We start from the raw sequence: 13,522 nt of genomic DNA, 5'->3' as shown, positions 1-13,522 counted from the left end.
GAGAAGACAGAAAGGGAATGGGACAGGCTGCAATTGCAAATATGGCTGTTAGAGTAGGTCAGCCAGATTGATAAGGTGACTGCATTAGTCAGGGTTTCCAGAGAAACAGAACAAATAGGCTATATAGAGATATACAGGAGGAGATTTATTATCAAGGATTGACTCACATGATTTGGGAGGCAGAGAAGTCCCACAGTCTGCTGTCTGAAAGCTGGTCCACACCCGAAGGCCTGAGAACCAGGAGTGCTGACGTTCAAGGGCAGGAGAAGATGGATGTTCCAGCTTAAGCAGGGAGCAAATTCGCCCTTTCTTTGCCCTTTTGTTCTATTCAGGCCCAACAGACTGGATGATGCCAACCCACATTGGTAAAAGAGATCACCCTCAATCACTGTACCAATTCAAATTCTAATGTCTTCTAGAAACACCCTCACAGACACACCCAGGAATGATGTTCTACCAGCTACCTAACTATCCTTTAGCCCAGCCAACTTAACACACAAAATTAACCGTCACAGTGACATTTGAGCAAAGACTTCAGTGAGGGACGTGAGGGAGTTATTTTAAGAAACAGCATTCCAAGGAGAAGGAAAAGCCATGCAAGGGCCTACTGTGGGGGGAGTATGCAAGCAAGGCGGCCTCCCCTGCAGGTATTTAAGCAGAGCATGGTAGAGAATTTGTGAGAGAGGTTGAAGAGAGAATTTCTGCTTTTGGTGTGAGCTTGGACTACATGACTGCTGAGGTCTCTTCCAGCTTTTTATATTTCCTGAGTTTATGATTCTCTGATAGTAGAGAATAATTAATTTAGTAGCAGTGAGCAGGATGGATTCAAGAGCAGAGATGCCAGGCCAGGGCTTACAAATCCAAATGGTTAAGGGGCCAGACAGATAGCATAAACATTTAAAACTACTGGCAAAGTATTCACATATTTTTAAACTATTATGTAAACTAAATGTAGTATGTTTGCAAGCCAAATCTTACCCAGCAACCACAAATTTGAGACCTTGGCATTAGGGAAAGTAAAATCATTTGAAAGTGTAATGGTTTAATCTGTATATAAAGTCTTGGATAGGGAGTCAAAGGAAAATAAAAGATGAAAGACAACATTTGGAAGTCTTTGATGAGAATTATTATTTTGTTATGATTTGACAGGGAACCAAAAGGGAAGAAAGAATCAATGATTACTCTGTAGTGTAGACTTCAGGAGACCAGTTCACTCTGACTTTTCTCCTCCCCATGCAAAGGTCGCATTGATTTTTTTCTACCTATTATCAATGGCTGATATTGATTTGTCCTCTCATTTTCTTATTATACATAATTACATAGTATTTAGGAACTTGGAATTCAGTTAGTGGGAGAAGACATAAGCCAATATAACCTTTCTTGATTATTTTATGTCTATAATGAAATTGTAATCAAGAAACTTTTAAACAAAGGCTCAGAATTAACTACGTGTGACAACTACAAAGAATCCGGTAAAACTTTTATTCTTTTTTATGTATATCTTGTCCTATTTCCTTGCTGCAGGTGCCTTCATTTGCAAGATGGTGCCATTTGTCCAGTCTACTGCTATTGTGACAGAAATTCTCACTATGACCTGCATTGCTGTGGAAAGACACCAGGGACTTGTGCATCCTTTTAAAATGAAGTGGCAATACACTAACCGAAGGGCTTTCACAATGCTAGGTGAGGCCGCTGGATGTGTCAGTGGCAGTGCTAATGTCATTCTTCATTACAGAACAAAGAAACCCATGTTTATAAACTAGAAAAATAGCTTCTCGTCTAACTTGTCAGCATTGGGGTGTAATTTGAGGGTTTCAGTCCTCTCTCTGTTTGCTTCCACCCTGACCCCATCTCTTCCTCAGGCCCACTGCAGCACTGAAAATCTATCATTTTGGATATATTTCTTCAGTTTAAGTCAAACTTCTAAGCATGACATTCAGCTAATATAAGATAACGCATCAGTGGCATTGCCACATTGACATTCGTTAGATTAGTAAACTGTCATCCTGATAGAAGAAGGCTCTAAGCTAAGATAACAAAGGCAGGTAGGTTTTGACAGGGGGCTGGAAATGTAGTTTTAGAAAAGTGGAGAACAGGTGTGCTGCCCTGAGGCAGCCCTGGGGGGTGAGTACACAGTAGTGAAAGGTCACAGGGTGCATGGAAACACTGGGTACTGAGTGTTTGACAAAGACAAATTCCACCCACTGCATAATCTGCTTTAGGTATTCCTGGATCTTCAGCTTGCTGAAACTCTTCCTGATTCAGCAAGTTATAATGAACACATACCTCATAATAAATGGTAAATTTGAAGCAATGTCCTAAAGCCTAGCACAGTAAAATGGGAGAATTTCTCTATTCAGTAATTGTAATTCAGCTATTTAAAAACCTTAATGTGCTTCACAGTGACTTGAATTCATTACAAATAAATAATCTGAGTCATACTAAGCAACTAATGTTAGAAAGCAATTTTTACTAATAACTTACTTGAGAAGAATGAGCTAACTTTTATTTCTGCTGTAAGAATTAAGCCAGGATTGTGCAATTACAGAAAGAACCCCTGAAGACTTTGCAATATTAAATTCAGTTTAAATTTATTGAAATGAATAGATAAATCAATAGGGGAAAATTTGTTAGTTTTAGTTAGTTATTTTCAAATTTGTGTCACACCTTCCCTACAAAGAATTCAAAGATCTTTGGACTTTTAATAATTGACGTCCTTTTAACATCATAACATCTGAAAACAGCACGTGGGTATGGAAAGAGGGTAAGGAAGGGAAGTTATTAAAAAGGAAGGAGAGATGGAGGGAGTATTAACATCTGAAAGCATAGTTGATAAAAGGCAGTCAAGGCAGTTCCTACTCAAAAGAGTCATAGGAGACAGGAAGGTTTTAGGATCAAGTAGACTCATCTCCCACTGGGGGCTTGCACACACTGTTGCCTGACATCTCCTGTAGCTCTGTTGCACTGTGAACCAGCCTTGTCTGTCATTGATTGTCCATCATACCCCGTAACTCCTTCCAGCTCAGACTGCCTCCCCCCCAGGCTCCAGCCAGGGAGACCTAGGCTTTCTTGCTGAGAAGTGGTCACCCATTGTATCAGTAATATTCATCTAAGCCTAGCCTTTCTATCCCTGAATGGCCGGGAAACCCAGGAGGGTTGGCAATAAGCTACATCAGTTAGACTAAATTTCTGCAGAATTTATACTGAAGATTGGAAAAATGAATGGACATATGTGATTGGAATAGAATAGATGTGTGTGGTGATGTGGAGAGAGACAGACAGACAGGTGGACAGATAGACTTGAGCCCTAGAACTATCTTGGATCACTGGATCATGATGACTTTCTATAATAAGAGCCCATTCATGTGTTTCTTTATGATATATCCCAAATATGGCTTAACTGAGTCTCAGTTCCTTTAACTGAGACTAAAGCAATATACTTTTTTCCTTAATGGTTCACCCAATGTAGAAAGAACAAGCAGAGTTTCAACTGGGAAATCATTCCTAAAATCAAAGTTGGGGGCTCTTCGTCCTGTCCTCTCCCTAGTCTGTTAAGATCCATAGTTTGAGATGGTCCTCAGTAGTTAATCTCTGTTTTTCTTCACTAAGGACACACCATTTAAGCAACTCCTCTCAACAGACTTGTAAAGGATGGAGAATTTGGAAAGCGCACCCTGGTTTCTGAAGTTATAGGAGTTTGTGCTTATGATAAATGTATTTTCAGTTTTAAGAAGAAATGATAGAGGGTGATCTGTCATGTTTAAAAGTTATTCATCCATTCAGCAAACATGGATCGGCCCCTACTGAGGGTCAGGCATTTTCCTTGAAATCTTATTTGAGGAAACAAAGATGGCATTGTCCCCACCCTTGCGACATTCAGAAGTCGAGAAGAAATGAGTAAGGGCAACAAAGGTGCTGCAGCAGAGGACACGCGGAGATGACAAGGACTCAGTGGTCGGCTTATTGTGAAGTGCTGGTGGCCTTCAAAGCTTCCCTAGAGAAGGTGACTTTTGAGTCAAGTCCTGGAAAATGAGCCCACAGGTAGACAGTGGGGACAGGGTGGCAGATCCAGGAAAAAAGGCATGAAGGCATGGGCAGCACAATGCACTCTGGGGCATGGGGACTGAAACCAACCTGCAAGTTCCTCAGCAAAGGACGAGGATGTGAAGGCTGTGGGCTGAAACGAAAGAGGAGAGAGAGAGGCAGGTGAGATTGTAGAGAACCTCTTGGGCCATGCTAAGGAGAGTGGATTTCATCTGATAGGCAACGGCGCACTATTAAAGAGTTTTAAACATAGAAAACTTGTCTCAGGAGGATATTCCAGCAGCTGTGTTGAAGCTGGTGAGAATGGAAGTGAGGACCTGTGAGGAGACACTTGCTGTGCTCTAGGGCAGAGGTGAAAGGGCACCCTGAATTTAGGGAGACTTGATGACTGGAGAATTTACACATGGAAGTATTTTACTTAATGGAATCGTATTCTGATGATTCTAACATTTTTACAGGTGTGGTCTGGCTTGTGGCAGTCATCATAGGATCACCCATGTGGCATGTGCAGCAGCTTGAGGTACACTTGGGGCTGGGATTAATAATCACATTTGAAATATTTTCCCACTCTTAATTTAATTGGTTTTCTTCCTTCAAGAGCATTGCAGCAAATTTATATGACCTCAGTTATTTCACTGGAGGTCTTTCAAGTTGAATAAAATAATTTGTTTTAAGATTTTTTCCCTCTTTTATCTAGCTCTTCTTGACATTATATTGTTAAAACTTTAATGCTTAAAATAGAATTTTTTAAAAGCACCAAGGTCACTTTCTACATTTTCCTGCAAGCTGAGCATGCTTTTTGTGTTGGTCCCTAATGTCTTGTTACATTTTAAGGGTTTAATGGTTGCTCTAGATTTTTCTTTTAAGTCACATAAAAAATTTGTAATAGATTGTCTACTTATCAGTTGATTCTCCTATTCATCAACAAATTGAAATTCAAATTGGAAACATGTCAGGGGACCATCTTATCCAACCTCTCTCCTTTCTTCACACCTTTGTCAGACAGGCCCAGCCCTGTGTGAGGGTTCACAGTGAGCTCTGTGTTGGTTTTAGGCGCCCCACCCTGTTCATTGGGGCGTACATTAATATGTCTTGCGTTAGGTGGTCTAACACTCTTCAAAGACAGTGGCTCACATACCCCCTGAGATAATTTTTTAAACAACAAATCCCTTTGTACCTTTTTAAATAGAGATAGGCAAATGTGAAATTTTACTGGGCAGGCTATGTCCATCGGCAAGAATATCAAATGAGTCCTAAGGTAAGAGGACATTTAAAGAGTAGCCTGGTTTGCTCAATTCCATAGGTGAGAGCAGAAAACAACTTTATTCTATCCCTTGCTGCCTATGAAAACCATCAAAGAATTTCCCAGTCCTCATGATGAAATGTCATGGGTGAAACCTTAAATAGATCCTATAACTCTTCTAGTTATCTTGAAAATAAAATTTCCCAGCCACTTTCAGTCACAAGGACAGTGTTAGTTCTGTTATTAATATGTCCAGTCCAGTGCCACAATCACATAAAAATCCACACTCTCTATCAGTTTAAAACTTCTCCCTTCCCCCAGCTTGAATCATTTGGGAGCCTAGAAATGTGACAGGGGTTATGGTCACTTGTTCTATTTTGTGGACTCATGTTTCTCTTTCTGCTCTCACCCCCCTTCAATTGGCCACTGCTCCCTCCTCAGGAGCTGATAGAATGGGGAGAGGAGGGGACAGATGTCCTGTGGAATTGGTGCCCTCTAGTTATGGCCGTTGCCCATGACTGAGTCTCTACTCCAGTGGTTTCTCAAAGACAGTGCCACTGAGGCTTCCAACTGCTGCTGCACTCTCCAGCCAGCTGCTCATGAAGACCTCGCAGCCTCCACACTCACCTTACCCAGCTAGCTCCTTCCTGCTGACACTGCCCTTCTCTCCAGCAGGAAATTCATGCAGCTGCAGCCCTTTTATAAATGACCCAATCCACTTCCCAAGCGTGAGGTCCATTTCTGGTCCAGGGAAAACAAACAGATTTATCCGTTTTTAAAAAATAAAGTTATTTTGTCATGTACTCTAGATATATTTTAAATAAATAACTCACTTAGGTTGTAGAAAATGCATATAATCTGATTGACAAAGACAGTTCTCACTGTCAAACAGATCAGCCAAATCAGATTTGCTTCTTGTCAAGAAAAGGTCTGATTTCATTTTTCAAGTCAAATAAATGTATGAATATGCATCCCGTAGCCACTACCTCACTCCTGAATTCTACTAGAGAGCCGGTGAGCTTGCAGGGCACCCGCGATTCTCAGCTCGGTGACACTGAGCACCAGCATCTTTGGCATTTCTCACCCATGCCCTCTTCACTTTGCTCTCTCTCTCCAGAGTGAAATATTTGACAATTTTCAGGGGATGAAAGCAACAAGGTGGTCAAATTACAATTGTCATCACTTCTTCCCCCTCACTGTATGAAAAATATGAATTCGCAGCATCTCAACACCTGTCAAAATGCTTTTTTTTCTAATGCCAGGCTTTGCCCTGATACATTTAAGGCAGAGAAAAGCACAAAGCCCTACCATGAATATATGATGCCTTGACCAAGGTGGCTTCACTGACACCAGTCATTTGAATTGTCTGTTTCTTTGGTGCCCCGTGGTAAGATTTGGATTGGGTGAGAGATGTGAGTTTTCTAAGTTGGGAGAAGGGTGAGATGAAAGAGGAGGTGGGAGTGTAGACCCAGCATGGCACCTCCACCTCAGGCGCTTAATTGAGCAGTGGAAGTTTAGAGAAGTGTATATTTGGAAATAGAAGATCTAAAATTGGTTTTCATAAAACCATCTGAGCATGCCCTTAGAAAGTCTTGGCTTGTCCTTAGGGCTACGTGAACCCGTTTGGAGACTACCAGTCTAGCATGTGCTTTAGGATATGTCAATACATGGCCCCCATGGTCATTGGTCCTCATAGGCTCTGCCTATATGGAGTCAGAAGGAATTTTATTTTTACATCCTTTTCCCAGGGAGTTTGGATCTTAAAATTATTTTTCAATAAGTGTTATTATTCTTACTTATATTTGTATATAATGACTAGATCAGAACATGAATTTTCTTTTCCTTGGCAAGTAAACAAAAAGCTTCTTTTCCCCAACTCATTTGAGATTAAAGATTGGTGATAACATTTGCTGGGAGTATACACCGAAATATGTCTAAGACCTATGTATTCATCTGGAAAGCTCCCGAGTGACTAAAATGACAATAGTTTTGATAAATTCTCTAATTTTTATTTCTATTACCCATAGAAGTGACTTTTGAATATACTTTAAAATATGCATAGTTTAGTTTGTCCTTGAAATAAGCCTTTAAGCACTTTCTATTATTATTAATATGGTTATTAATAATATTTTGAACTCATAAAAGACGAGTCTGTCAGAAATACTCTGAACAAATCAGCAAAGTGATAAGTCAAAAATAGAATAAATCAGCAAACAAATACAATCTGAGGATCTTAAAATTATTTTTCAATAAGTGTTATTATTCTTACTTATATTTGTATATAATGACTAGATCAGAACGTGAATTTTCTTTTCCTTGGCAAGTAAACAAAAAGCTCCTTTTCCCCATCTCATTTGAGATTAAAGATTGGTGATAACATTTGCTGGGAGTATACACAGAAATATATGTCTAAGACCTATGTATTCATCTGGAAAGCTCCCGAGTGACTAAAATGACAATAGTTTTGATAAATTCTCTAATTTTTATTTCTATTACCCATAGACGTGACTTTTGAATATACTTTAAAATATGCATAGTTTAGTTTGTCCTTGAAATAAGCCCTTTTAAGTACTTTCTATTATTATTAATATTGTTATTAATAATATTTTGAACTCATAAAAGACGAGTCTGTCAGAAATACTATGAACAAATCAGCAAAGTGATAAGTCAAAAATAGAATAAATCAGCAAACAAATACAATCTGAATATTTGTGGATTAGCAACAGTTTGGATCTCAATTTCTCATTCATCTCAGAATTTATTTATTTTTTATTTTTATTTGTTTGACAGCTGGCTGGTATGGGGATCTGAACCCATGACCTCAGAGTTACAACACTGTGTTCTAACCAACCGACCTAATCATCCAGCCCTCATCTTAGAATTTAAATTTATTTTTTATTTTTATTTGTTTGACAGCTGGCTGGTATGGGGATCTGAACCCATGACCTCGGAGTTACAACACTGTGTTCTAACCAACCGACCTAATCATCCAGCCCTCATCTTAGAATTTAAAATCTACCAGTTACCTTTTTATTATCTTTCTAAGCAAACTTATCATTGCAGTATGAAAGAGCAGTAGCAAAATCTGGGCTTTCAGTACTTTTCAAATGGAAGAAGTCTGATGCCTTGTCAAGGTGTCTCTTCGACAACTAAAGTAACAAAATAATTTAACATTAAACTAGCTGGCATCCAATGTGAAATACTTTTAAATATACACTTTGGTAATTGTAGTGCTCTTTTAGCAAGTTGAAACTTGTGACTAGTGGAAAGAAAAGTTGAGAGTGATTAAAAAAGAGAAAGTAAACAGGCTATGGACCTCAGTTCTATTTAAAATCGAAAAAAAATATATAAAACTTAAGAACTTAAACAGTTAAGTAGAAAAGCCACACTTCACAACAAAAGAACAATTAATATTGTATCTCATGTGAAATATGTACCAGTGGCAAATTTGAAAGGGCTTAAAAAATGCCACATTACAATAATATGTACCTGACTGCTTTCTGTTCTTTCGATGCTGACTACTGGTTCTTTTAACCGAATTATTCTTATTATAAAGATTAAGTATGACTTCCTGTATGAAAAAGAACACGTTTGCTGCTTGGAAGAGTGGACCAGCCCCGCGCACCAGAAGATCTACAGCACCTTCATCCTCGTCTTCCTCTTCCTCCTGCCTCTCATGGTGATGCTGATCCTGTACAGTAAAATTGGTTACGAACTTTGGATAAAGAAGAGAGTGGGGGATGGTTCTGTGCTTCGAACTATTCACGGAAAAGAAATGTCCAAAATAGCCAGGTCTGCTTAAGGAAATATTCACCTCTGTTTAAGATATTTTTAATTGGTTGTGCTGAAAGGGACATTTGCCAGGATCTCAGAACCTCTTGTAATTTAGTCAAAGCATCATTTGTAATTCACATTTAAGGCTTGGGCTTACTTTAAACTCTTTAGGTTTAAATGTGGCAGAAAGGAAGAACAAGATCACAGCTCCCAAATAAAAGAAGTTACAGCTAGAGATAAACACTTACTTGGAGTTTAGAACGTGGTTACATTTTTATCTATGTGTAAGTATGACATGGCAGGAAGAGCTATCAGCTTGTTGGAGGACCCTGTGGTCCTGTGGTCACGCTCTTCCCTCTGTCACTTACCAGCCACAACATATAGATCAGTCTCGTTCCCAAGGCTCCAGTTTTCCTCACATGTACAAGGGACCGTAATGACATCATCCTTCCTCCTCCCACCCAACGGTCATGCCACATAAAATACATGAGATCATATTATGAAAATCCTCTGGAAACCAGAGCATGCTATTTGTTTTAAATCATTATTATCGACATGTTTTATTTTTACCCAAGGGCGTTGTTTTCTGATCTTATTCATTAATAGCAAGTTTAAAACACAATTTACTGCTATGGTACTTGTAGTCCATATGATTTATTTTATAATCTACAGCGAACGAGTATTAAAACAAAAACAAAACCCTATATGGAGAAGTCTAGCGAGTTGGTGAGATTTTATCATTTTTTCAAGTGTGCAGTGACCTCTAGTGCCCAGTTTATGTAAAGAAATCCTCCCTCTCCAGGGTACAGGGGCCGCCGACTCTTCAGCACCGTGGCCTTCCTGCTGAATTAGCTCTCCCACTTCCTGGGAACACAGAGCTACCAGGCTGAAATAAGAGATAATGAGTATGAGTTTTATAAACTTAAAGCGCCATGCAAACGTGTAGGCTTCTTGAAGTTGTAAATCTCCTTCACAGAAGTAATGTTAATCACATTATTTAGCTATGTAATAAAGTATTGCATTTTAATTCTATCCTTGAGGCTCCCCATATTTCATAAATATTTATATTTTACTATCACAGGAATGATGTTCAATATAGAATACGAGCTTAGTCACTGAAGTTAGACTGCCTAAATTCAAATCCAAAATACATTTCTTACTAGTCATCTGACTTTGCAAATTACTTAACCTTCTCTGTGCCTCAGTTTCTGCATTTGTCAAATGGCTTGTTGGGAACATTAATGACATAATCCATGCCAAGCAGTTTACAGAGTGCCAGACCCATAGTGAGCAAACATCCTAAGGATATTTATGATATGAGAAATTTAAGGATGAGGGTAGTATCAATGGGAAAAGATGCTAATCAGCCTACAACCAACCTACCATGAACTCATTTGAAAAACTGTGGTTGAGTGGGTGAGGCTCAAACTTTATTTACTAGATTTGCTAACAATTTGACACATTTACCAAGAAGAAGTTAACCAATACATTGTTTCCTTGTGGATCTAGGAAGAAGAAGCGAGCTGTCATTATGATGGTGACAGTGGTGGCTCTCTTTGCTGTGTGCTGGGCACCTTTCCATGTCTTTCATATGATGATTGAATACAGTGAGTGCTTGTCATTCTCATTTGACAGTCGTTTTATAATGGACAATGAATCATTAAAATTTGCTGCTATTCACCTGGGTAATCAAACATTCAATACACTTCTTTCATGTTTTTAAGATCCCCAGATCATTATGTGGTAGATAATTATGTATGACTATGATTAAATCTTTAATAATTACAGAAGATAAAGAAAAGCTTTTGTTATTCTTCTCCCATGTTACTCCTTCTGTTCTCCTTGAGCTATTTAAACATTGGGAGAGGCGTGACATCGTATGAGTGTTCCCTATTTAGAACCCTCACTTGAACCACATGAATTTAATAATACCTACGATTTCAGTCAGACCCTTAGTATATTCTCCCTGGTAACCCAGGACATAACATGGTTCTCAGTATGATTTTATTTTGTAATTCAAATGAACATTTGAAGGTTAACTGTTGCTGCCAGTTAACATGAAACTTGGAGTCATCAAATTGAAAAGCTATGGACCCCCTTAATAATATGTGCTGGACACCAGCCTATGCTTTTAAGCCTAGATTCACTAAGAATGAAGACTCATCACAAAGGTTATTTTTATTCAGACATCAGGTGTCTCTCCCAAAATGGTCTTGAGAACTTTTCACACATTTAACTACTTGTACGAATATAAGTCTTTGGCAAAGACAGATGATAAACCATTGTTTTATTCTCATTAAAACAAATACGCATTCTGAAGTATTACTTTATTTCAGGTAATATTGAAAAGGAATATGATGATGTCACAATCAAGATGATTTTTGCTATAGTGCAAATAATTGGATTTTCCAACTCCATCTGTAATCCCATTGTCTATGCATTTATGAATGAAAACTTCAAAAAAAATGTTTTGTCTGCAGTTTGTTATTGCATAGTACGAGAAGCCCTGTCTTCAGCACAAAGGCATGGAAATTCAGGAATTACGATGATGGAGAAGAAAGCAAAGTTTTCCAGAAGAGAGAACCCAGTAGAGGAGACCAAAGGAGAAGCATTCAGTGATGGCAACATTGAAGTCAAACTGTGTGAACAGCCAGAGGAGAAAAAAAATCTCAAACTACACTTTGCCCTCTTTACTTCTGAACTTTCTGGGAATTGTGCTGTAGGCAGTGGGCATTAATTGTAACAGCAGATTGTAATCTGAAGAAAAAATTATTTTGAACAAAGGTGAAAGCCTTTTTTAATTCTTAAAATGATGACAAGAAGGAAACATCATTTTTCTGTTCAAATGATATGAAAATACAGTTTTGAAAAATTAGTAAACCATCCTTGTAGATTATTAAAGTGGATTTTTTAAAATCTGTGCAGAAATTAAAGTTGTTATCTAGCAGCTTTTCCCCAGGCAGTCAGTGTAATGTGACTTTCTATGTGTTGCTAAATTGGATGAGAAAATACCTTTAAAACTGTATCTTTTTCCTTGAATATTTAAGTTCATGGTGGAACACTAAAATGTAATTTTTAGTGAACTGTTGAAGTTGGATGATACAGTCTCTTGAAAATGAGATCTATGCCATAATCATAAAGTCAAAGATGAGAAGTGGCCTAGTGACAGGTGAATGAGGCTTACAGGCAGATAGATGCCTATATTCAGCTTCTTATAGCCCTGCCAGTCACTGTTTATGTGATGACTAGCGAGTCAATCTTTTCAAACTTCCATTTTCCTCTCCTTCTCTGAGTCACTGAGAGAACAAAATGAAACGTGAGCAGTACAGCACTTGGTACTCTAAAGCACCCTCAAGTCCTGAAGCATTTTCCTGGCTCCTCAGGTTTCAGGCCTCTTCTTTCTGTTCCCTTTTCCTGTCTGAGACTTGCCCCAACCCTGCCCAACTTTCCCCTTATGCCTCTTTTGTAACTGGTTTCTCTAAACAAAAGAAGAAAGTTTAAGGAGACTTACTGATTGATTGATTGTTATACATTTAGACCCATCTAGCTATCTCAAATATTTATACTTTTAAGTCTCTTATTTTCACTAGTGGGATAAAGACTTTTTCTTGTAAAAAGGGATTTTTTGTGTAGTTAGGAGATGAGGGAGTGAACCAACTGCAAGCCTGTGACATTTTACTGTTCCCAAGGCTGACCCCCAAGAGCTGGGTCAGGAAGAACAACAGAGCTTATATTCAATCCCTCTCTCTTCAATTTTTCTCTGACTCCCAAATGTCCTGGCTCCAGAGGCCACCGTCATGGCACCCTGTCTCTTCCCCTTCAGTATCTGAGATTCTCAAAGTCCCGTTACAGCTTCATGGCCAAAATGTTTCTGCCTCCAGTTTGTCAGGTCTTATTTTTCCGGCTAGATAATACAAAGAGAAGCTCAAGAACTCTAAGGATGTTTTACTGGTAAAGCTTTAAGATTTGGGAACCCAAGAACTCAGGCTGCTGAGACCTTCAAGATACAGACATTTAATTTTATATGTGTCAATGAAGCATGCATAAGAAAGACAAAGACGAAACAGTATGTGGTATTAGGAAAAATTTTCAATACGACACAGGAAAGTTAACAAAGTGAAGAGAGAGGGACTAATTATTTGGTTTGTATTGAAGTGGACTAATTATGGGTTATTTATGTAAACTCTCTACCTATTATGCCTAGTTATCCTGTAGGAAAACAATGACTGTCATTAAAAATTGAACCATTAAAAACTAATCAGATTCAATGATTTTGGTTATCCTTACTTAATTGGTAAATATTCACATGACTCATTCTAAATTTGGTGTACACGTGTTCCAAATATGGCATTAAAAATAAATAAATCAAAACTGTTATTGATCATTTAATTATTAAGGTAACAGTATATATATTTTTTAGTTCCTAAAGAGTGCAAAGCCTGACCTAAAAACATTTAGATA

At 38.3% G+C, this 13,522-nt stretch overlaps 1 protein-coding gene across 1 annotated transcript; it reads left to right on the top strand.

The window, feature by feature from the left end:
• The first annotated feature begins 1,493 nt into the window (after positions 1-1,493).
• On the top strand, positions 1,494-13,286 carry QRFPR (pyroglutamylated RFamide peptide receptor). The gene is made up of 5 exons (XM_008582200.1): positions 1,494-1,683; positions 4,503-4,564; positions 8,844-9,079; positions 10,571-10,668; positions 11,398-13,286. The coding sequence occupies exons 1-5, from the start codon at positions 1,494-1,496 to the stop codon at positions 11,796-11,798; spliced, it is 987 nt and encodes a 328-aa protein (XP_008580422.1). The 3' UTR covers positions 11,799-13,286.
• Positions 13,287-13,522: the final 236 nt, after the last annotated feature.

This window comes from Galeopterus variegatus, unplaced genomic scaffold (assembly GCF_000696425.1).
Source record: "Galeopterus variegatus unplaced genomic scaffold, G_variegatus-3.0.2 Scaffold2540, whole genome shotgun sequence".
In the NCBI taxonomy this organism is placed as follows: Eukaryota; Metazoa; Chordata; class Mammalia; order Dermoptera; family Cynocephalidae; genus Galeopterus; species Galeopterus variegatus.
This window is presented reverse-complemented; position numbering and strand designations above follow the sequence as displayed.